This window comes from Aquila chrysaetos, chromosome 16, assembly GCF_900496995.4.
Source record: "Aquila chrysaetos chrysaetos chromosome 16, bAquChr1.4, whole genome shotgun sequence".
In the NCBI taxonomy this organism is placed as follows: domain Eukaryota; kingdom Metazoa; phylum Chordata; class Aves; order Accipitriformes; family Accipitridae; genus Aquila; species Aquila chrysaetos.
This window is the reverse complement of record NC_044019.1, coordinates 5,087,049-5,110,758: the sequence shown is the minus strand read 5'-3', so window position 1 is coordinate 5,110,758 and position 23,710 is coordinate 5,087,049. Positions and strand designations below refer to the sequence as shown.

Below are 23,710 nucleotides of genomic sequence, written 5' to 3'. Positions count from 1 at the left end.
GGCAGGGAAATTTGGGGAGGAGGTGGAGGTTGGGCAGGACCAGTATGAGCCGACCCCTCCGTGAAGGTGTCCCTGCCCCGGGGTCGGTGTTACCCAAAAGGGACAAACCAGCCCTTGGCCACGATGCTGGGCAGGCATTTGCTCTCAGAGGTTATCGGCTGCGTTCGGGAAGCAGAGCCCGGCCACCATGAGAGGATTCCAGCTCGCCGGCAGCTGAGGCGATACGGGATGACCAAGCAGGAGGCTTTTGGCAACTGAGGAAACAATGAAAATCCCTCTCGGGGAGGAGAAATCCTCTCCGTCCGCCTGGCCTTTTGCCGTGTGCCCGAAGATGCTGCACCCCGATGGGGACACCCCGGTTCAGAGGAACAGGAGCTTCTTGGTGCAACCAGAGCAACCGGGCCAGGCTCCATGGGGAAAAGCCTCCCCAGGTACCAGCTTGATCCCTTGCACTGGCTTTTCTTAGTTCAGTTTTGCATCGTGAAACTCTTCCATGTCCAACAGTAGGACTGAGAAGGAGGGATCGGGAAGAGCTGCCCTGAGCTGATGGTGAGAGAGACGCTGGGAGCGGAGCTGAACCCACGGGGGACACCAGCCCCAGGGGCCAGCAGCCAGAGGGGTAACGAGGAGGGGAGAGCCAAACCCCAGCCAGCCCCAGGTTTGCAATGGGGAGGTTCAAAGCAAAAGGTTTGCTGCTGACGGGCGGTCGCCGGGACGTGGTGCCTCGGTCAGGCTGGTCGGGTCCCTGCCTGGCTGCTCCACGTGTGCCCTTCCCCTCCATGCTGCCAGTGACACCTCGGGGGGGCTCCAGCCCTTACCAGGGCAAGTTTTGTCCTTCCTAAAATCATTTTCCACAGGGTTTTGAACAGCACATCACCTCTACAGAGTCCTTACCTTCTTAGGGAGACATTCACGCCACCCAGAAATTGCACCAAAACCCACACCTCAAACTCCCTGGACCCCAAGCCCAGTTTGACTGGCAATTTAACCCACCTGCATCTAACCCCAACCCCAACACAGCCGGGGCTGGGGCCACCTCCTTCCACCCAGGCGCCGGGAGCCCCTCAGAGTGAGAAACCACTCTTCCAACCCCAGCAGCCTGTCCTGGTTTCGGCTGGGATAGAGTTAATTTTCTTCCTAGTAGCTGGTAGTGTTATGTTTTGGATTTAGTATGAGAAGGATGTTGATAACACGCTGATGTTTTCAGTTGTTGCTAAGTAGTGTTTATACCAAGTCAAGGATTTTTCAGCTTCCCATGCCCAGCCAGTGAGAAGGCTGGAGGGGCACAAGGAGTTGGGAGGGGACACAGCCAGGACAGCTGATCCAAACTGGCCAAAGGGATATTCTATACCATGTGACATCATGTCCAGTATATAAACTGGGGGGGAGTTGGCTGGGGGACACGGATCACTGCTCCGGAACTGACTGGGTCAGCAAGTGGTGAGCAATTGCATTGTGCATCACTTGATCTGTATATTCCAATTATTATTATTATTATTATCATTATTATTTTCTTCCTTTCAGTCCTATTAAACTGCCTTTATCTCAACCCATGAGTTTTATTTCTTTTCCCTGATTCTCTCCCCCATCCCACTGGGTGGGGTGGAGTGAGCAAGCGGCTGCGTGGTGCTCAGTTGCTGGCTGGGGTTAAACCACGACAGAGCCACTATGGCTTGTCAGCATCACCCCGATGCCGGAGGAGTCCCATGTCTCCCTTTATTAAGTCTCTCTGCATTTCTTAGCTATAAATAGGTCGGCAAGGTTCGAAGCGAAGGGCGTGAAGATGCATGAAAAGCAGCCGCCGAAGCAGGACTTTGCAGAGCACGGCACAGCCGTCTGTGTCACGGTGGCATCAATGGGCTTGGAAAAAAGGTGGCAAAGCAACTCAGAGTGGGGTCGGTTTTTTTTCCCTGGAAGGAGAAGTTGGTTTTGGAAACAACACATTAACATTGAGCTTTTGTCACTGGGAGTCAGGCCCAAGACAACGAGCAATTTCCCCATCAGGTATCCAGGACCAGCAGGTCACATTTGATGGAGGAGCATCAAAAGGAGGGTGACGGTCCCCAGGGAGCAGCATTAGCCATGAGATTACTGAACACTTGCCCATCAGCCCGCAGTGTCTGCAAATCACAGGCTCCATCTTTGGCAATAAAACACTCCTCATGGGCCCACATCCCAACTTCACGCTTACACGGAGAAAAAAACCAAAACAAAGCCCTTTGCAAGCCCAGCGCTGCAACCACCAAACACAAACCCGGTCTTTAGCGGTGGGAGAGGTGGGTGCCTGCAGCACCCCCAGCCTCATGCTGGACCCTCACCAGCTGCCCGCCGAGGCTGTCCCTGACTGTATATCAAAGCTCATAAGACGTGGGAGCAGCGGAGGCGAGAGGCTGCCGGCAGCCCAAGCCGCTCCCAGCACCCACCAACCACCTGCCCAAAGCCCATCCCTGGCCGGAGGCTCATTGAGGAACCTGCTCCGTCCCAAACTAATTAAGAGTAAACAGACACCAGCGGCTCCGGTCACACCAGGATGCAGAAATTTGGTCTGCCAGTGCCAGTATCTGCGCCGGAGCGCACACGCGCGTCCGGCTCGGCTCCGAGAGAGCTGCTGTCAGCACCCAACCTGCGGCAGGGATGTGCCAAGACACCTTCCAGCCGTGCCGGTGGGCCCAAAGATGCCGGGGATGGCCCGTCGGACAGGCAGGGTGTTGCAGGGAGGGTGATGGGGACAAACAGGTCCCCACGGGGCCCATCTGCTCTCCCTACCCCACTTCTCCCAGTCCAGCGGTCCAGCAGCGCCCAGCGCCTTCTCCTGCTGCCATCCCGCGGCCGTGTCCCACAACTGCACAAGTACACCCGCGTACGGCACCGGACACGGTTATGGCCAGACTGGGACCACCGCAGCACCCAAGGGTGGTTCCGCACCCCTACAAAGCAGACACCCATCTCGCCCTGTCCCCCACGCACCACGGTCACAGAGGACTGGCCCCACGCTGCAGCGGCTCCTTGCCCAGGGGTGGCAGGAGGCCAAGGTGTCCCCTGTCCGTCGCCATGTCCCCCCTGAGCACGGGCTGAAGGATGCCGAGCGCCTGCTCAGCCCTGGGCTCCCCTTCCCCAGGGCCACCTCGGTGCAGATGCCAAAGCTGAGCTGGCAACGCGGCTCCCGTGGCAGCTCAGGGACAGGAACGCGGCAGGGTTTATGGAGAGAGGTGGCAGGAGGGGACACGAGAAGCCCTTTCTGGCGTAACCACCCTCAGATGTGATCCCAGAGCAGGCCCGTGCCCTCCCAGGGAAGAGGGCTGCCCACCTCTCCAAACCACAGGAAAACCCAGGGTTTATCAAAACTCAGTTTATTCCAAATGTTAAAAGATTACAGGTTTTTTCCTCTCTTCCTCAATTAATCAACCAAAATACTTTACATTTTCTTTTAAAAAAATTCAACCTATTCTGAGCCATTGTACAAGTCGCGGCCCCCCACCCTGCACACACCCCCTGCTTCCCCCTATTGCTATAACTTAACATACAAAATTTAATCTTTGCAGACCCCCTTCTCAGTCCAGGTACCTGGAAGGCAGCACGGAAAAAGAAGATGGGGCAGGCTGGGCGCAGGGAGCGAGACCAGTTGGACCAAGACCGGTGGCAATGGGGAGGGAGTCCCGCCGTTTCAAGCAATTCAATGCATAGCTGGGTTTTGGCTGTCTTCTCAGCAAGGCCCTAACAGCAAATGAAGCTCCTTCCTCAGCAAAGGAAAGAGAAAAAATTAAAATAACAAAGTCCCCACCCATGGGATGGATTTTGTTGGGTTTCTGAAGGCAATGGGAAAGAGCAGGAGTGGCTGGGACTGCAAAAAGCAGTGCTGGAGGCGGCTGCTCCAGGCAGGAGAGAGCGGGGGAACCTGCTCCCGGCCTCACTGCCTGGGAGATTTTGGCTCAGATCTGTAAGCGGTGATGGGTGGGAGGCAGGAGCCCCCCTTCTTCAGCAGCCACAGCTCTGCATGCAGCGTGGGCCGGGCATCGTCCAGCAGTGCTCCCCCTCGCAGGCTTCCAGCTGCCCCGCAGGATCTCCCCACCGCAGCCACAAGCGTTGGGTGCGAGAGGAGAGAGCTCCCTGGGAGCATTTCTGCCAGACCAAGAGATCTCACCTGGAACGAGCCCAGAGGGCTTTGGTGGGCGACAGGAGACAAATCCAAGTCGGAGAGGTAAAAGATGTTTAGGTTAAGGGGATGGAGGAGCACCCAGAGATGGGGAACATGGGGACCTCAGAAAGCCCAATGCCCAAACCCTTTTGTGTAGTGAAGCACAAGGCCCTCAGATTTGCTGGGCCAGGAAATATTAAAAAAAAAAGAGCCAGACAAGAAGTGGAAAACCCATCCAGCCACAGTACTGAGATCAGTTTAGGACCAAGCCAACCCGGGGGATCTGACAGAGCACCGGGCACCGCAGGAAGACAAACACACGCTTGCAGGGAGAAAACACAAGCATCCCTGAAGACCCCTGCTCCAGCCACGCAGACGCTGCCGGGGCCCGGCTCTGGGAGCCTCCTGCCCTCCCCACCGCCATCGGCGGGAGACCAGAGCTGGAAACTGGGCACCCAACCCAGACAGAAGGTGGGGGTGTGTGTGCGGGCCCCGTGATCCCGCTGGGCTCGGCTGCGCAGCGTCGCTTCATCAACTCTGCTCCTTGTCCTTGACCAGCAGCACCGTGTGTTGGCCACCACTGGACACGGCCAGGACTGTGCGGTTTTCCAGCTGCTTGCCCGTCATCTCCACAGGGCTCCAGACATCATCTTCCTCCCCTGTGCCCAGCTGGTAGTTGGTGCCCATGCCCCAGGCAAATGCTCGTCCTGCAACGGAGGTGATGCAAGTTTGGACTTCAAAGTGGCTGCACGGTACGGTGGGAAGGGGACCCAGCAGCCAAACCCAAGAGGACTTCACACCCGGGCAGGGGGATGAGCAACGGGTGCCAGAGATGCAGGCAGCGGGAAGAGGAGCAGTGCTTGGCAACTCAAAGAGGCATTTCATCACACAGCTAAGGCAGTGTTTTGTCCCCAGGGAGCGAACCAAATCCATCAGCCCACTACAAACCCTCTTTCCCATCCTTGCCGTGGGCTGCAGATGCCGTGCACAAGCATGCACAGCACCAGCGCACGGAGGTCTCGCAGCAGCAGAGTTCAGGGTGCGGAGAAGGGACCGGCAGGCCAACGAACCCCTCCTGGTCAACACCCTGTTACGAACCTTGCTGCCAAGGGCCCACAAAAATATTTGAGCAGCTGCTGCCCAGCTGCCCCCAAGGCTGGGTGGTCGATCAGCGCCAGGGCCTGGCTCCAGTCCCAACCCAGCCAGCAATGTTTGATGAAGCTGTGGGGGCCCAGCCAGATCCAGGGGGGCCAGGCTGGGCAGAGCAGCAGGATGGACAGATGAGAGGTGGGGAGAGTAGTTAGGACAACATTCCCGAGCCCACGGCCCCGGCACTCACCGTCACTGCTGACGGCGTAGCCGACTGACGCGCCGCATGCAACAGAAGAGATGCTGGGGAGCTCTGGGATGACCGTGGGTGTGCTCTTCTCCTCCGCCCCTGCCCCGAGGCCCAGCCGGCCGTACTCTGCCCTGCCCAGGCTGTAGGCTTTACCTGGAGCACAACAGACGCACAGGAGAGGTGACTTGAGAGGAGCAGAAGCCCACAGCAGGCCACAGCCAGACCCTCTCCCGCTGGTCTGACTCCTGGAAGAGCATCACTCCTCCCTATGACACCCTAGATCCCAACCAGGAGGTGCAGGGTGGGACAGAGACCTTTGAGCTCCCCAAAATCAATAGGGTGGGCGGGTGCCTGGACAGACTATTGAGCCTGTGAGAGCAGAGTTCACAAGTGACTCCGGGTTCCTGTCATCCTCCCTGCCCTTTGCTGCAAATTCAAGCCACCCTTGTTGCCTTCCAACACCAAGGACTTGCGAGGGCTCCAGTACATCACCCTCACCCCAACACCTCCTCAGCTGGGACAAAGGCCATGGGAATCGCCCCCCCCATCCCACTTTGTGCAACTCCCAGCCCACCAGTCATGCCGGTGCTCACCCTCTGAGTCGACGCACACCGTGTGGTGCTGCCCGCCGGAGAACCCGACCCAGGACTTGGTGGAGTTCTTGAAGCATGTCAGGTTCTGCGGGGAGAAGCAGGGCTCGGTGCCCTGGGTCCCTGCGGGGTGGGACGCACAAACCCAGGCAGATCAGATCCACAGGCACAGAAAGCCCAGGCCGGTCACCGGCACTGAGCCATCCACCCTAGGGCTCACCTCACCAGAGACTAACACAGACCCCCAAGCCCCAAAATCAAATTTCTGCTCAAACCCACCGGCTGCAAGGGCCGGGACCTAAACCCAGAGCTATGCAGGGTGACCCCCCAGCCCAATTTCCAGCTCTGGTGTGTCCGGTGGGTGCTTGGTGTTCAGGATCCAGGGTGCCCAGCAGCATCCCAGGGCAGCATGGGACCAGGAAGTCTGCAGCCAGACCAAAGCAGGGACAAGATCTGGAGGGACCTAAGCGAGGCTCACCCAGCTGGTGGTAGTTGGAGAGGCCAAATCCATAGATGTGTCCCTCCTGTGTGATGGCGAAGGTGAAGTAAGCCCCACAAAAGGCGTCCTGGAAGCGCATTTTGCCTCTGTTGCCTTTGCCTTTGACAGGGACGCGCTGGGGGACCAGCAGGCGCTCTGGGGGCAGGAGGCAAGACGTCATACAAGGTCTAGTGATTTACACCCTTTTCATTCCCCCTTAGATCCAGCTCGCTGAATCCAAGCAACAGATTTACACACAAGCCCATGAGCAGCAGGGGAAGAGACTGGGTCTCTTTGCTCCTCTGCAAAGCACAGAGCTGGAGCCGAAGGACACAGCACCGTGCGCCTCCGAGCACCAAAGCAACTCACGCAGCCCTTTCCTTCCTCCTCGGTTGGCAAAGAGTGCCGGCACTCTCCCCAGCTGGCCCTGCTCGCCGCAGCCACACGTAAAGAGGTCACCATCCACCGTCAGCATCACTAAGTGATCATTCCCTGGGAGGAGACGAGGGAGAAGAGTGAAGCAGGAGTCATGCTCCAGGAACCCAGCAAGACCCAGGGGCTGAGATCCCACGTGTAAACCCCAGCTGTCCCAGCTTTCTAGAATTCAGTGGGGTTTACTGCATTGGATACCTTGACACCAGATTCTGGCACAAATTCAGACCCCAGGATCTCCCTTTTCCTGATCCCAGTTCCCCAGCTGAAACTCCAAAGAAGTTTCTCTGGGAAGGTTTAGGGGCACATGCCCCCTCCCTGCCTCATCTGGGCAGTGGACAAGTTCCCTGGTTGCTCTGCTCAGATTCCCCAAGTCTAGAAGAGGGCGAGTGGTTTGAGCATGCAGGCTCGCAGTTAGGGCACTCTTGTAAGGCATTTTACATCAGATTGGGTCAAATATTAACAATACCGTTGGGGCTAGAAGAGACACAACGTCTGTTCTCTCAAGAGCCAGAGAAGAGCAAGCACACCCTTGTACCTAGCTCGGAGCAGCCAAGAGGGAGGAAAAGGACATGGACCTTCTGGACCTTCACCTTCTCCCAATGGTTGCAACAGCCTCGCGCACCAGCCTGACCCATGCACACCCCAGGACCTTGCTCACCTGAGACAATTTTAATGACGGGTGCACTGAGCTGGAGCAGCACAGGAAGGGAGCTCGTCTTCATGGGCTCCAGCAAGCCAATCACCCCGTTGTTATCCTGGGTGGAGAGACAGACGCGGGGACATGAGTCACAGAAGCAGCAACCATCAGCAGAGCTTCCAGCGTCCAAGAAATCAACATACCCGGAAAGAACCCCAGACAAAAACCCTGCCGTCCTCTGTCAGCGCGGCCGTGTGACTGTCCCCTGCAGAGACCTGCACCACCTTTTCCTGCAGCTCCACCAGCCCTGGCGTGGTCTCCGACCCTTCTGCTGAGGTGTCACGCCCGAGGGCGCCTTCATCATTGCAGCCAAAGGTGTAGATCTGCAGATAAAGAGTGAAGATGGTCAGGATCATAGAATCATAGAATAGAATAGTTTGGGTTGGAAGGGACCTCCAAAGATCATCTAGTCCAACCCCCCTGCAATGAGCAGGGACATCTCCAACTAGATCAGGTTGCTCAGAGCCCCGTCTAACCTGACCTTGAATGCTTCCAGGGATGGAGCATCAACCACCTCTCTGGGAAACCTGTGCCAGTGTTTCACCACCCTTGTCATAAAAAATTTCTTCCTCATATCTAGTCTAAATCTCCCCTCTTCTAGTTTAAAACCATTACCCCTTGTCCTATTGCTCCAGGCTTCTCTTCTCCAGCCTTAACACCCCCAACCCTCTCAGCCTTTCCTCACAGGAGAGGTGTTCCAGCCCTCTGATCATTTTTGTGGCCCTCCTTTGGTCCTGCTCCAACAGGTCCATGCCTTCCCTGTGCTGAGGACTCCAGAGCTGGACGCAGTGCTCCACGTAGGGTCTCAGGATGGGACTCAGAGGGGCAACAGGTCGAGTGTGAAGCCAGGGGACAGAGACCCACCAGGCTGAATCATCCCTTTGACCCTCTAAAATGTAGTGGTCCGTGGCACAGAGACCACACTCATCCCTGGTGCTGGCATGAGCTACACGTCTGGGCCCAGCAGGGTCCGATTCAGACCCCGTGCTCCAGGACACGTCCCAGAGCTTGCGGGGAAGTGCAGCTCAGCCTCCCCACACCCCCCAGGTGCTGCGCCCTCCACGCTGCACTCACTTTTCCGGTCTGGCTGAGGCACACCGTATGCATCCCTCCGGCTTCCACCTGCACCACCATCTCCGGCAGCGGCACCAGGGCCGGCTTCTTCCTCTCCATCACGTCCTCCCCCAGACCCAGCTGGCCAACATCCCCCTGCCCCAGCGTCAGCACCAGGCCGGGCTGCGTGCGGTGGGATGAGTGGCAGACTGTGGGGCAGAAGGGAGATAAATACCATACAGATGACATAGAGGGAACAATGCTTCCATTAAAGGTGGTCCCTGGGAGGGGGGAGGGAGAACTCCCAGGGATTTTTCTTACTTTTAATCTTCTTCCTTCCAGGAGACTCGTCTTCTGGCACCGGGCTCTTCTTCGCAGTGCGTTTCCCTGGCATAGTGCCTCGGACCTAAACACCAACGTCGCCCTCTTAGGGGGTCGCCCACGGGGCTGTCAGTTGTTTGGGGTCCCCCCCCTTCCCCTCCCCGGATAACCCGAGGGACCAGTGACCGAACTGGGACTGGAGCACCGATCTTCGCTCCCACTTCAGGCTTCCGTGCGTATCCCCGGCCCGAGCCGTGCCGCCACGCCGCGTGTCCCGACCCCACGAGCCGCGTGGGCCGGACTCAACCCCCCCCCCCGCCCCGGCCCTTCCCGCCGTTTGAATTCCCCGCGCCGCCCCCCGCCCCACGTGGGACCGCGCAGGCCCGCGGCCCGGCCCGGCCTTTTCCTCCCGCCGGTTGCCGCTCGCCGGGACGGCCGGACGCACCGAGGGCTGGCCGGGGCTCGCCGGGAGGCCCCCCGCTCCGTCCCTCCCCCCCCGTTCCACCCCCGCTCCTCTCCCCGTCCCCCTCTTGCCCCTCGCCGCCCCCGGGGCCGCGCCGCGCTCCCACCTCCGCTCCGCCGCCGGACGGCCCGCTGCCGCGCTCCCTCACCGCGCATGCGCGGGAGGGGGGGGGGGAGGAAAGCGCAGCGCCGGCCGCTCGGCGGGGCACAGCGCCCTCTGCCGGCCGGCGGCTCCGCGACCGGCCCGGGCCCCCCCGGCGGCAGAGCGGGCAGGGCAGGGCAGTGCAGTGCAGGCAGGGCAGGGCAGGGCAGGCAGGGCAGGGCAGTGCAGGGCAGGCAGGGCAGGGCAGGGCAGGCAGGGCAGGGCAGTGCAGTGCAGGCAGGGCAGGGCAGTGCAGGCAGGACAGGGCAGTGCAGTGCAGGCAGGGCAGGGCAGGGCAGTGCAGGCAGGACAGGGCAGTGCAGGCAGGGCAGGGCAGGGCAGTGCAGGCAGGGCAGGGCAGTGCAGGCAGGGCAGGGCAGTGCAGTGCAGGCAGGGCAGTGCAGTGCAGTGCAGGCAGGACAGGGCAGTGCAGGCAGGGCAGGCAGGGCAGGGCAGTGCAGGCAGGACAGGGCAGTGCAGTGCAGGCAGGGCAGGGCAGGGCAGTGCAGGCAGGACAGGGCAGTGCAGGCAGGGCAGGGCAGTGCAGGCAGGACAGGGCAGTGCAGTGCAGGCAGGGCAGGGCAGTGCAGGCAGGGCAGGGCAGTGCAGTGCAGGCAGGGCAGGGCAGTGCAGGCAGGACAGGGCAGTGCAGGGCAGGCAGGGCAGTGCAGGGCAGGCAGGACAGGGCAGGGCAGTGCAGGCAGGACAGGGCAGGGCAGGGCAGGCAGGGCAGTGCAGGGCAGGCAGGGCAGGACAGGGCAGGCAGGACAGGGCAGTGCAGTGCAGGACAGGGCAGGGCAGTGCAGGACAGGACAGGACAGGGCAGGCAGGACAGGGCAGGGCAGGGCAGTGCAGGCAGGACAGGACAGGGCAGGCAGGACAGGGCAGGGCAGTGCAGGACAGGGCAGTGCAGGGCAGGCAGGACAGGACAGGGCAGGGCAGGGCAGGACAGGGCAGGGCAGGGCAGGCAGGACAGGGCAGGGCAGGGCAGTGCAGGACAGGGCAGTGCAGGGTAGGGTAGGCAGGGCAGTGCAGGGCAGGCAGGGCAGGGCAGTGCAGGCAGGGCAAGGCAGAGCAGGCAGGACAGGACAGGGCAGGCAGGGCAGTGCAGTGCAGGCAGGACAGGACAGGGCAGTGCAGGGCAGGCAGGGCAGGGCAGTGCAGGACAGGGCAGGGCAGGGCAGTGCAGGGCAGGCAGGACAGGACAGGGCAGGCAGGGCAGTGCAGGGCAGGCAGGACAGGACAGGGCAGGCAGGGCAGTGCAGGGCAGGGCAAGGCAGGGCAGAGTGGACAGGGCAGGCAGAGCGGGCAGGCAGCTGCTACCCTGGAGGCCCCTGCCCAACCTGTGCAGGCGTCCGCGGGGACTGCCGGTCAGTGCGTGCCTCGGTTACCGTGTACGTAACTTGTCCTGGCATCCTACCTCTAAACAGCAGCGATCCCTACAGTTTGCATAGCTACGGGCTCAGCGGTACGGCGATAGATCTGCAGCAAAAAATAAGATATTTAACGCAAGGAGAGACTAATTGGATGATGATAGTGAAGCAAGAGTATTAACACAATCCGGCAGGTCCACGCTCCGAGGTCTGGCAGCCAGGACCACAGCAGAGATGCCATCTAACAGAGGTTGTTCCTGAGCCGTTTGATGAAAATATGACCTTATTTAACTTATTTACACCCTATTTGATCTGTTTGGATTGGTTTGCATAAAAGCAACAAGTTCAGTAACACCCACGCTCCTTGCGATGCTAAGAGGTAGTCTAAAGTCCATCGATTCTGGGTAGTTAAGTGAGAGAGCATGAGTTGATTTCAGACTGTGAATTTTTCAAAGCACCTACAGTAGCATTTTGAACCATTTCAGGTGTAGCAGAGATGTTTGCAGTGGCCTTCTCCAGCTTGGGAATGCCCAACTGTGGAAATAACAATTGCATGAGTTGATGAAAAGTTGTTGACCTTTGTACTGGGGGATTAAAATAATTTTGTTTACAACATAAAAAGGGCTTTAGCAGAGGTTCCTGCCCATGGGGGTGGAGGACTCACTCTGCCAGAGCCAGGCGTCAGAATGGTGGGCCACCACCACACATGCCTTGAACCATCGCGATGCCAGCAGAAAGAATGCCTTCAACTGTTGGGTTTTGAAGAGCAACTGGGTTTTATTAAGCACATTTGACCCACTCGGACTCTTCGAAGGGGTCAGATGTTGTTTGGACAGCTGGTTTCTCAGCTGCTGTCAGCACTCAACCATTGCTTTGTCAATTGTAATGTCTGGAATTGGGACCCATGAATTTGTGGTATTTTTGGCAGCTTGTGCCATTAACATCCCAAGTAATGTTCCAGGATTCCATTCGTTCAAAACACAGTATCGCTTGGAATCACAGATTCATCCTCGCAACCAGACTCCTTAAGAGTTATAAGGACTCCTCAGAGTCCAGTTATTGGGACTTTTGGAACTTGCTGGTCCTCGTAATTACAATTATCTTAAGATAAAGCCAAAAGCTTTATTTGGCTTCCAGTGGGGGTTTGCTGATTGTTTAGGGCCGACTACAGGGCTCATCCCCATTGTGGTGCACCATCCTCATCCTTTGTTACAGACCACCCCAGCTTTTCCACCATACCACTGCTTTAAGTGGAAAACCGGCTTTTATTCTTGAAGCAGGAACCAGACTGAATTTCTTGTGGCGTAACAAGATAGCAAACCAACAGCCCATGCCTGCAACAGCAAATGCTATCTCTTGCCTAACAGGATGAGTCTTCTCTGTTTCACTCATTAGTTCTATTCCAGTTAATATGTAAATCCACCCCTCAGATGTTCTAGACCAAAGGCCTACATAAACTATTTGGCATTTAATAGCCTTTTTTAAACAGACATCAAGTTCCTAATTATGTAATTGTTATTCCAGGCATGGATCTCTTCAGATGAGCTGGTAAGACATCCACTACCCAACCCTTTCCCTTTGGGTTTCAGGTGGGGCAGGGCCAGGCTATCCAGCCAACTGCTGCAGGGTGGCAGTTAAGTGACTCATGTTTGTGCTTTAACCCTTTAAGCAGAACCTCCACAAAAGCCACCCATCAGCACTGTTCTGCTTTTGTGGAAGAGTCCAAGAGTGGACTTGTCATTCCCCCCACAGCAACAGACCTGGGGTAGAGGGTGAACCATTCTGGGTTTAGCCCTGAACAGCTGATACAAAGATCACCTGCTCCTAATCCAGCCTGAAGAGCTAATAACACAGGTTTGAAGTGGGTTTCTGCACCTTTCACCATCACACTCCAGAGAGGACACACAAACAGCGCACAGGAATCCCATTTCTGACTCCAGGTGAGAGGCACCACCAGCAATGTCCAGGATTTCTTTCATACTCCAGGACTAACCAAGCAATCGCTCACAAAGAAACATACACCAAGGGAAAAATAAATGTTTATTTAGTTCTCTACTGCAGCTAGATACAAGTTTACAAATCAATACTTTGAGGTCTTATTTCAGGTAACAGGGATGCACAAATTACTGCTTCCACCCACATCCTATGAGCCACCCCTCCAGTATCAGCTTCCCACAGAATGTCCTCGCCACACATCAGGCTGAATCACATCTTCTTCCCCAGCAGCTGGGATCAAGGGTGGCCCCACTGATGACTGGGGTTGTTGGTCTGCAGGCCAGCTGACTGCAAGTCCAAGTCCACACACAGAGCACATGGTGGCTTCTTCTTACTCCTTTCTTACACCCCAGGCCCCCACCCCTTGACAGCACCCCAAAGCTAGCTCCTTCCAGATGGGCCAGGCCACCCAGAGTCCTGCCCTTCACTCGGCAGCAGCTTTCAGGCATGTGCATGCCGATTCCACCATAGCCCCGTGGCTCTACCTGCTTTCCTCATGTGTAGCTTACCCACACAGGCTCAGCCCCAGGCCCTGCTTAATTGTACCACAACCTTTGCTATGCAACCAGGTACACTCGAGCTGTATCTGCCTCAGCCTGCTATTCTGACACAGCAGGAGGCCATTTAATGGACAGTCCCCAGCCAGAAGCACGTGCTTTTGGAAGGCCACCAAATGCAGGCATCTTCTGCTTCCAGCCTGTTCCGCTCTCTGTGGCTACATTTTGACTGCACATGTTCCATGAACCGAACCTTAGCTACCACCTCTATAATTATGTGGGCCGGTACTCTCAATATACTTACCCTGTCCCACTAGACATACAGATTCTTTTCTGTTAGCATCTCATCACAATCAGTCACCAGTGTCTACAACAATTTAGAAAAAAAAAAGTTAAGTCCAGCTACACATTCCCAGTCCTAAGCAAGCATGACATGTGCCTACCATGTGCCCTGCCCCAGTATTATCGCAGTGCTCCACCACCCATCAATGATGCCTTCTTTGCAGGGGGTAAAAAGTCTGCTCTGGCACTGATTAACAGAAAAGGGGTGATTACAGGAGTCTAAGCCAGGGCCTTCACAACTTTCCACTAAGTTTGTTTCTGCTCTTTCCCAATTCCTGTAAAACACAGGTAAGGCCTCAGGCTAATCAAATATCCTTTATATCCACTTTGCCAAGGATTCCCCCCCCGCTTTAAAGATTCAGAAATCAGCCTCCCTTTCCCCTATCCATCCAAAGTCCAACAAAAATCTTAGAAGCTAGGGAATGCCTAAGCTCAGCTTTTGCTGTTAAAACAATGCCTATCAAGCCTGCATTGGTATCCAATTCAGTTTCCATAAGCCACTCAAAAATAACTTACTTATTTAAACTATTAAGAGAACCGTGTAACTATGCACAGCCAACAATATTACATTATTAGTGCAATATTACTCACCTCCAACATCAGTGCTCCACTCACTTCTAAACTTGAAAAGTTGGAACTGGAAATAATAAAAGATATTTTAGGCAATTGCTCAGGAGTTTCTCCTTTTCCCGTTCTCCCTGCCCCCCCCCCACAAGCCGTGCAGACTGGCACGTGTCTCCCCATGCCCCCCACACCCCTGAAACCATTTTGAGTGGCAGAGCTGTTTCCTGCATGGTTTATCTCCTCTGTCATCGCCCGAGGGCTCAGAGAAGCAGTAGGAATATGCAGGCTGCAGACTCGAGGCCCGGCTTGTTCTCCAACGTCGTGGAAAGGGACTGTACGTCACAGGCCCGAAGGCCTACGCTCCCATGCGCCACACGGACAGAGCCGAGAGAGAGCGACTTCTCCGGATATCCACGTTGGATTGGCGTTTTAAAGCACTACGGCCACCTTCACCCCCAAATCCACACGCGTCCCCGCTTTCCCTTGCTCCCCGAAGCTCAGACGCGACCCCACGGCGGATACTCACGTCGGGAGCGAGCTGGACGAGACCGGGCCGCGGCGGGCGTCAGTACAGCCTTAAGAAAGAGAAGGAGACGGTGAGGAGCGGCTGAGGACAGTGCGGCCCCAGGGTGCCCCCTCAGCAGCGCCGAGCACCCAGCGAAAGCCACTCGCGGCCTCTTATTAGCACAGAAACAGGGACGCGGCGTCCCTACAGCTGGCCGCAGGCAGCGTGGGCCTTCACGGCCACAAGGACCCCGCACCACAGCGCGGGAAACGGGAGAGAAGGGGAAGGCCGCGGTCCCACCGCCGGAGCCGGACCCACCTCCACCCGCCACCGCTCCTCGCCGAGAAAGAGGCCGGAGGCTTCCGCGTCGCGGAATTTATAGAGCGGGCGGGGGCGGGGCTAGGAGGCGCATGCGCAGCGTGCGGGGGGGTGGGACACTGGGCGGGGAGGCGGGACAGTGGGCGGGGAGGCGGCGGTTGGCGCATGCGCGGTGGGAAGGCGGGAAAGGCGGCCGGCGGTGAGGGGCGGCCATGGCGGCCCCGCGCCAGCTCCTGGCCCTGCCGTGAGGTACCGAGCCGCGGCTGGAGCCACGCACCGCCATCCTCCGCTGGCGAGGGGCAGAGTCTGAGCAACCCCCCCTCAAACCCTTCTGCCCCTGACCCAGGCGTTTAAAACACAACCACAAAAGCAGTTTAAAAAAAAAAAAATCCTAAAATACTTTTATTCAATAATTAAAATCTGTTGATGAGGAGACTGATATACAACGCAACGATTTAGTCTACAGGCGTACTGTACAGGGGGAAGCTGTGAGGGAAGAAGCCCTCCGCCATCTCCCACAGGCAGGGCCGGGGCGGGCCATGGCCGTGGGGTGACGGCAGCCCCGGGGTGCCGGGCCCGGGCCCCGGCCCCGGTGTTGGCACAGCACGGAGGGACCGGCGGCACAGCGAGGCCCACCCCGAGCAACGAAGGAGACAGGTTTGTGAACAAGGCAAGTCCTTCTCTCTGTTCCCATGCCCTCCTCATCCTGCGATACTCCCTTCTTCACGTTCAGTGGCATCTCACACATGGGTTGGGTTTTGTGCATGATACAGCAGTGGCCGAGAACCAGATTTTTTTTAAAAAAACACCACATTTAGGAAGAACCAATATAAGATCACTCTCAGAAGAGAAAGAATATCTTTTTAAGGTCACTTTTTAAACCTCTTCTTCCCCTCCCTTCCACCCACACAGTGAAATTATCAAGTTTCCAGTAGGTTTAGCTGTAAAAATGAGAAAAGGCAAGTTTCACCCTGATTTGGGAGAGTAAAAAACATTTGTGAGGAAGCCACAATAAAAAGAATTGACTACTCTCACAGCTTCCCCAAATTAAAAAGTTTTAAAAAGGCAACAGTCATTTCCTGGTTCTGTAATTTGTTAAACAAGCCTAGATACCTCAAGACGGGATCTGTTAACTTCGCAGCAAGTGTGAGAGAGTGGGGAGGGAATGTTTTATACATTTGTGTTTTTTGTTTTTCTTTTCTTTTTTTTTTTTTTTTTTTTTTTTTACAAAAAGATGCAGCATATGTTAATATCTATACAATTCCCTTCCAGGACAACAAACTGTTGGTCAGTAGTGATTCAGAACATTAAAGACATGACAGAGACGCAAGCAAAACCAAAAAATTACGAGTCACATGTCAGTTGTCTGCCAGGTCAGCATCTGCGCAGGGTTCTCTGTACACAGCTAATATACACACATGCTTCCTAGCACATCCACTCTCCATTCCTCAGCTTTCCAACACTAGAGCTGCCTTTTTTTTTCCCCTCCTCTTGGTAAGGAGGAGGAAACGAAGGAGCTGCACTCCCAAAAGGAGTATGTACAGCTGAGAACTGGGCCTGTCCGGGCTGAGAAAGGGAGCGGGGAAATGAACCGTTCATTCACATGTGCATGGTCTCCTGGCAGAGATGCTGGCGCCGGAGCAGAGGCGTATTGCTGAGCCGCGCGAGGTATAGTGTTCAGTTCCAGCCTGATGGCACACGAGACGTGTTTGTTCCAGTGAAATGCTACATTCAGACAGGATTCCCCTTTCCCTGGCCGAAAGCCCTTTTCTGGATATGTTTTGAAGGCAAATCTTGCAAGAGCCAAGGTTCCACCCTCACTGTATTGCCTAAGAGAGGGACGCAGAGAACTTGCAGTCCTCTCGGGTCTCTTGCTCCCTTCTTGGAAGACTATGGTCGATGGTACCTAAAAGCCAAATGAAAAATCCGAGTGTCATCCTTGAAACTCAGGTTAAATGGTTACCGAGGCACTACAGATAGCCAAAAAGAGTAAACTGAATTATCTCTGAACTCTCAGCCCTCATTGAAGCTGTTAACATCAAACAATTTCACCTCTGCCTTAGAAAGCTCTTGTGCTCTGCACTCATCTTAGCCACACAGAGCAACTGTTGGAGGGGGAAAGAATCACCTGGGCCATGATCCACAGGTTACTTCATAGATAATATCTGAGCTAACTACCAAGGTGTTTTGTGGCTGTGGCTTCTGCTGCATGTGTCTAGCCCCAGAAAAGCACACTCCAGCTGCAAGGTCACACTAGTTTCAGATACCTCAAACCAGCCACTGGTCACTTTTGAATTTGCAGGATCAAAGCCCCTATTTAAGGAAGAACAACCCACTTTATGTCTGCTACTCCTCCAGTCACCCTACACCACCAAGGCAAAAAGGGACACTAAATCTCCAACTGCATACACGTCATTTTTCTAATGCTTTGCCTCTCAACAGTACCCCTGCAGCACAGCTCTCCCAACAAGACTGAAACTCTAAGCGAGTAACATGTTCTCACTCACCTCGTGAACTGCTTGCTGTCCTCATGGACTTCCATTTCACAGCTCTTAAACTCATTCAGCTCCTTCCGGATGGCAGCCTACACAAAGAGGGAGAGATCTTTTTTATCTCCTGCTAAGGCATACATATATTTATCATCTCTCCCATCTCAAGTGAGCTCAGACATGGCAAGAAGGTGCTGTGCCTCCAACAGACCTGCTCGGGGCTGATCTGTACCACCTTTCAGTGGTGAGGAGGTAAAAGGAGGTCTGATTGCAGCAGCCACCCCAGGTTTCACAGTCTGTTCACACTAGGCTGAGTTTAATCTGCCCCACCTCCTCCACACTGAGGGCTGGGCAGTCCCCTCAGGTGGCCAGGGAGGACAAGAACAGATGGTTTCCCTGCCAGCTTCTTGCCTAGTCCTGCCCCAGCCTGCAAGGAACAGCGCTCCTCTGACCAACGCCCTGCACCTTGCTTCTATCACTCAGAAGGCGAGGCAGAGGCCACGCTGGTGTGCAGACCATGCCGACTCAGGCTCCATGTCACCGCGGAGGGGGCAGGAAAGCAGGGCTGGGTCCAGCACACATGGGTGAAGGGACACTGGTGGCGCCTGGTGGGGTGGCAGAGGGAAAGATGAGGAAGTGAAGCAAAAGGAACAGAGCAAATCTCCTCGGCTTATGCTCTTTTGCATGGGACACCCTGATCTAGCTCCCCTCCCTACACCTGGGGACAGGACACTCCCTGCTACCTTGTCAGCCGGTGTTAGCTTCGTCCATGGCTTATCTGCTCGCCGGTCATAGTCTTGAGCATCTGTTACTTCCACATATTCGTTAAACCTCAGGATCTTCCTGGCCTGCAGCTCTGCCACTGTAGGCCTTTGGCTAAGCTGAACACCAGCAAGAACAAAGAAAGTTAGTTTGTGCCTTGTCCACAAAGCAGTCCAGGACTAAGCATCCCAAGCAAAACTAAAACCAGTTCCCTCATTGGGCCTGAACCACAGATACTACTACGTCCTGCTTGCAGCCTGCAAGGGACTAGGCAAACCCTCTTACAGACAGTGTAATCTTGTTTGGATCACAAGGCCAGGCTAGGGCAGAACCAAGGCCACATTGCCAAGGAGAAGGAAGACACTGAGGGGTTTGGGAACAGCCATTACAAGGGTGAGCCCTGTGTGACACCCCTAAACCAAGCAAGCCCGTTCCCGGCTTCAGCAATGGCAACCCTCACATTTCAGACCCACAGGCCCTTAGGAAGTTTTTCCCAGCCATGAGTAACAACCACAGGTAACTTGGACATAATAGCTAAAAGCAGCTGTTGCTCTGCTCAGCTTCTCCCACACTGCTGTTACTTTAGAAATAGGTTTTAGGGAGCCTGGTGCGAAAGTCGTGGCCACTGAAGTACTGTGTTAAAGCAGCCAGGCCAGCACCAGCAAACCTTTCAAGTGCCAGGTGCCAAATTTAGTTCTCATCTAGCTTGTTATGCTTGATGCCAGCTCAGATCTATCACTGACAAATGTGGCTGCAGTGCCAACGGCTCACTGTTGATGAGAGTCCACGTTCCAAAGTCACTGCAGTCAGAGGGCACTGGGGACACTTACACAATAGCCCCGTGACTTCACCCACAGCAAGGTACCTACGAAATGCTCATAGCCACCACCATCCCCGACAGCTCTGCCAGATGGCGATCACAGCACGGAGGCCAGCAGTACCTTTCTGGTGAGCCTGCGTTTGATCTCTCGCTTCTCAGCTTGACGGTCAGCTTCATTTTTCGCTGCCAAGGGAAAAAAAAAATTTTTCCTGTAAGCATCACAGGCTTTGAAAAGTGCTTTCTGGACCTGAACAAAGGAGAGGATCGAGCTATATCAGATTATCCACATATCTGAAAGCTCACTGTAGCATGTCTGCACTTATTACAGGCAAAGAGTGCAGTCCAACTCCACTTTGCAGATTGCTCCTCCCCAAAGCTATTATACAAATAGTTTAAAGAGAGTAACAGCACAGATAAATATTTTAAATGGAAACTTCCTGAACTGACATTTCCCTTTCCTCAAGATGTTTATTTAAAACTTTTGCAGAGCAAGGTATGGCCAAGAGAAACACCATTGACTGAGCCATGAACTGCTGCTTTTTGGATCATGCAATACAATGCTGTAATGTCTGGACCACAAATAAAAGTCCAGCCCAAACAAAAACACCTTTAACAGTCCTTGCTGTGTAACATCAGAGTCTTCACCAGTTCACATACTTTTCCCTGAGGTGTCAGGCAGGGGACAAGTAGCCTTTCTATAATATGATGCTTTGAACTGTATTGCTTGGTACCACTGCTAAGGTCCGATTTTATCCAGAGCCGGTTTCTGATGGTAACAAAGTACTGGGAAAAAACAGTGGAACTGCTTTACTACAGCAATATAACCAAAGCACAGTCCTCCATCACTACACTCCAAGCAGATTCCAGGTATGCCTGGACTAAGATGTTAAAGGCAAACTTTATTACTTAGGACCACTAGAGAAGCATTACTCACGTTGAAGTATGTTCCTCTGCTCCAGTTCTTCTGCTGTCGGTCTCTGACTCAGTCGCCTAAAGAAAAGCATGACAAGTGCGTAAAGTTTTATCTGGTCATTCATCAGCAGGCAATGAAGAATACAACTGCTTGGTTTCAGTACACTGGAAAGCCTCTTTGAAACCCCTCATTCACTAATGGAGGGAGATCACTGCTGCTCTGTTTTGCACTCTCCTCCACTCCAACAGCTGTTCACCCACAGGCAGAGGTTAGGAAAGTGCCACGGCCTCTCAAAAGCTCACAGACAACTTTGCAGAAAGCTCAAGCAGATAGCAGAGCCTGGACTAGCAGCAGCCCCAGCTTAATCCATCACCTAATGCACCTGCACTCAGCCTGCACCTATCCACATCTTTATACGCCATCTGTATTTTACAGCAGTAACGTTTCTGTAGTCCCTGAGATTTTCCCATCCCAGTCCATTCAGTCTCTGGAAACGGGCCTGTCAGGGGATACTGCTCAACTCCAGGAGGAACTTCCAACTTTTATAACCGAGGAGGAAAAGCAACACTTAGCCTCCCAGCCCTGACCCAGCAGCAGTGCCCAACCACCCATCATATCCAGCACAGGCTGCTTAGCCAAGGCAAGCGCTTTGTCCAATCCCACCCTCACACGCTGTGCCAATGGCTCAAACGTAAGACCCTCCTCCATTCTTCGTACCTGATCAGCGTTGTCCCAATCTGGTGCCGAATTTCATTCCACTCCTCCTTGCTCTTCCGAGGAAAGACAATCTTCTCCTCCTGCGGTGCAGTTGTGTTCCCCAGCTTTATAGCTAGCGTGTCTTTCCTCTTCACTTTGTTAGCCAGCGTGCCTGTGGGGAGGAAGAGCAACGGGATGCGACTGAAGACTGCAGTGCCTGAGCACTGCGATATGAGCCACGTGCCCCTGGCAGTTGTGCTCTCCCCTGGGGCTTGCTTTCCAAGCTCTGCACTACAGCTCCAGAGCTAGCCAGAGCTAGTCACTACAGCAACAGCCAGCATTCCTGCGTGATGCCCACATGCTCACCTAATGCTATCCCACCTGAAGGGGTGAGACAGCACAAGCTGTTGCAGGAGCCATCTGCAACTGGAGGGGGTGCATCTCAGCAGATGAGCATACAGGTTTGGCTGTAGAGCCTTTGAAAAAGCGAGGAAGAGGACATGTGGTACATCATGAAACCAAGAACCAGCTGCTTTGAAGCACTGTGTGAACCAGCTCTTTGATCCAGATCTCAATACAGCCAGCCATGAGTTCAGCAGAGAAAAAAAAGCCAGCTGCAATGTCAAAGCCTTACTGTTATGGCTTTCATCTTCTTCCTCATCCTCATCATCTCTGTACAGGATGGGCCCCTCCGAGTCAGAGTCGCTCATCCCTTCATCTCCTTCCTGCTCCTCTGGCAGGACCTGGGGTACCAGTTTTGGGATGACGGTGACAGATGGCACATCTCCAATATACACACGAGGGCCTGAATTCTGCTCCTCTTCCTGGTCATCTTCTTCCTCTTCCTCATCGTCTGGACTAACGAGAAGCACACTATTACATCTCGACACATGCCACAGGGGCTGGGGAATACCCCTGAGATCAACACCTTGTTAGGTCTCCTCAACCCATAGAAGGCAGGTCTACGGGTAGTGCAGGAACCAGAAATGCAATCCTGCACCGTCCCCTCTCTCCAAAGCACAGGGAGCTCTGGCAGAGGAAATGCCAGAGGCAGGTTCTTTGCAGAACCAAACAGCCCTCTCAGCCCCCTATTTTGGGACTTGCAGGTTCAACTCTGTTATAATACAAGACAGACTTCTTCTCACTTCTGTTTTGCAAAATGAATGGCTAAGGAAGGGCACAAATGGAAGAAATCCAGGACCTTGTTTTGTCTTGGTGCAATTAAAGACAGGCCAGGCCTGGATTCCTGGCATCAGCCTGTGCTTGTAGTCTGCAACCCACTTCCCTTTGTGAGCAATAAAATCCCAGAACCAGGGTTAATTTCATGGGGAAGATGCACGTGCCCCCTCCTAAGAGGCTGAAACACAGATTCAGCCAACAGGCAAAATGGTTTCTAGGCTGTTGCAAAAACCAGCAAAGAAACTAGCCCTGCCCACAGCCCTCCTCACCACCACAGCCTCGCAGAGGCAGGGAGTACACCACCAACACGTCAGAGCCCAGTGTGACCCATGCCACTGCTAGGTGTTTACTGCACGCATGTACAGGAGGTACTCACACTTTCAGCATCTCGATGGTGACGGGCAGGGACCTCGTCCTGCCCAGGGTGCCATTGTCTTCTCCAAAGCCATCATTCTCGAAGAGCAGCGAGTGAGCCCTGTGTGACCCATCGGCAGGCGGGGTGACAGGCAGAGGACTGGCCAGAGCCTGCTGGATACGGATGTGCAATGGGATCTGGGGCAGGCGAGGCAGCACGTGAGGTTCGCTAAACCCTTGCTCTGCTGTCCTCTTTGACACTTCCAAGGACCTGAAGTCTTCAGGAGGTGGAGTCTCTTTGGGTAGGTCCAGGGAGCGCGGAGGGTCCAAGACAGGGGTGGAAGCAGGCAAGGGCATGCGCGGAGGTTCAGGGGGTATGTGCGTGGGCAGCGGCGGCGAAGGCGAGGGTGGTGGGTAAGCAGAGGTCATGTGCATCGGTATCAGTGTGGGACGGTTAGCTGTCACTGTCCTGTCATTCGGGGGCTTGGAAGTGATAGCTGCCTCTGACGTGGTGTTAGGCAGGAGACCTCTCTTCGGCGGGAGAGGAGGGGAAGGCTTGGACAAGCCTGTACCACTGTTCATTGCTTGAGAAAGTTCAGCTGAAAATAAAAACCACAAAAGCCACTAAGTTTAACTGGGCATTTTCCGGATACCCTTCACCAGTGTGGAATAAGCATGGCAAAGCACTCAGAGCCTTGGACCAAGCAACGTCTGCTGCTTTTCTATTAGAACACCGTGCCAGAAATAACCAGGTTGCAAGCCTCTAGTTTGTCCTTCCTGCAGCAAAGGTAAGACGGGAGAGCAGCCAGAAACAAGCAGGCTGGGAGACGTCTGTGCATCCTGCTGCTTTGGAGAGAGAGAAACAGCACCAGCCCTCAAGTGACAGCAGATGGAGCTCACCCAGATCAGTGCACTGACTCAGCCAAGGAATGCAGGTATGTAGGGCACTTTATGGCTATATTTACAGCATTAGTTTGCAAAGGAATCTGAGACATCCCAGACTCCAGTTGTGTTAACGGCTCCCTTGCACATCAGAAAACTATTTGGGAAGTCTCACTCAATGGCAAAAGTCAGCAGAACTGCAAGCAGCAATGTGCTCTCCCCATTTCCATTCATCTGCCAGACCCAGCCAAAGAACACCTTGCTGCCAGCAGCTCCTGCCTGTTTCAGGATGAGGTTCTGCTCTACTCCCTCTGCACTCTGTTCCTTAAGCCCCATATAAACTTCTCTGCAACTACAAAATAACTAGCA

The 23,710-nt window shown here is 54.8% G+C and overlaps 2 protein-coding genes and 1 non-coding gene across 12 annotated transcripts in view; all 3 read right to left on the bottom strand.

Annotated features, from left to right (window-relative positions):
* Positions 1 to 3,334: 3,334 nt before the first annotated feature.
* Positions 3,335 to 15,298, bottom strand: RCC1 (regulator of chromosome condensation 1). 2 transcript variants are annotated; one of them, XM_030038148.2, is made up of 14 exons: positions 15,247 to 15,298; positions 14,950 to 14,998; positions 14,451 to 14,496; positions 13,822 to 13,884; positions 11,073 to 11,134; positions 9,049 to 9,133; positions 8,749 to 8,936; positions 7,818 to 7,997; positions 7,636 to 7,732; positions 6,912 to 7,034; positions 6,543 to 6,698; positions 6,068 to 6,187; positions 5,475 to 5,627; positions 3,335 to 4,842 (listed from the first exon to the last, which is right to left on the bottom strand). In XM_030038148.2, exons 6-14 carry the CDS (start codon positions 9,119 to 9,121, stop codon positions 4,667 to 4,669), a joined length of 1,266 nt encoding a protein of 421 aa, XP_029894008.1. In that variant the 5' UTR covers positions 9,122 to 9,133; positions 11,073 to 11,134; positions 13,822 to 13,884; positions 14,451 to 14,496; positions 14,950 to 14,998; positions 15,247 to 15,298; the 3' UTR covers positions 3,335 to 4,666. The 2 variants fall into 2 exon arrangements, with proteins under 2 accessions (XP_029894008.1, XP_029894009.1); XM_030038149.2 differs by lacking the exons at positions 11,073 to 11,134; positions 13,822 to 13,884; positions 14,451 to 14,496; positions 14,950 to 14,998; positions 15,247 to 15,298 and adding an exon at positions 9,618 to 9,697.
* Positions 14,639 to 14,843, bottom strand: LOC115352248. The gene has a single exon (XR_003927049.1). It is a non-coding gene; the product is annotated as a small nucleolar RNA SNORA73 family (small nucleolar RNA).
* Positions 15,299 to 15,634: 336 nt separating the features above from the next.
* The window catches only part of PHACTR4 (phosphatase and actin regulator 4), a 68,919-nt gene continuing 60,843 nt past the window's right edge, over positions 15,635 to 23,710 (bottom strand). For all 9 annotated transcript variants that reach the window (XM_030038128.2, XM_041129326.1, XM_030038129.2 and 6 more), the window contains 8 exons: positions 22,482 to 23,058; positions 21,561 to 21,784; positions 20,948 to 21,098; positions 20,252 to 20,307; positions 19,439 to 19,500; positions 18,479 to 18,616; positions 17,754 to 17,830; positions 15,635 to 17,152 (listed from right to left, as the gene is read on the bottom strand). In XM_030038128.2, coding sequence (XP_029893988.1) covers positions 17,137 to 17,152; positions 17,754 to 17,830; positions 18,479 to 18,616; positions 19,439 to 19,500; positions 20,252 to 20,307; positions 20,948 to 21,098; positions 21,561 to 21,784; positions 22,482 to 23,058 — 1,301 coding nt within the window. In that variant the 3' untranslated portion in view covers positions 15,635 to 17,136. The remainder of the gene's footprint in view (positions 17,153 to 17,753; positions 17,831 to 18,478; positions 18,617 to 19,438; positions 19,501 to 20,251; positions 20,308 to 20,947; positions 21,099 to 21,560; positions 21,785 to 22,481; positions 23,059 to 23,710) is intronic.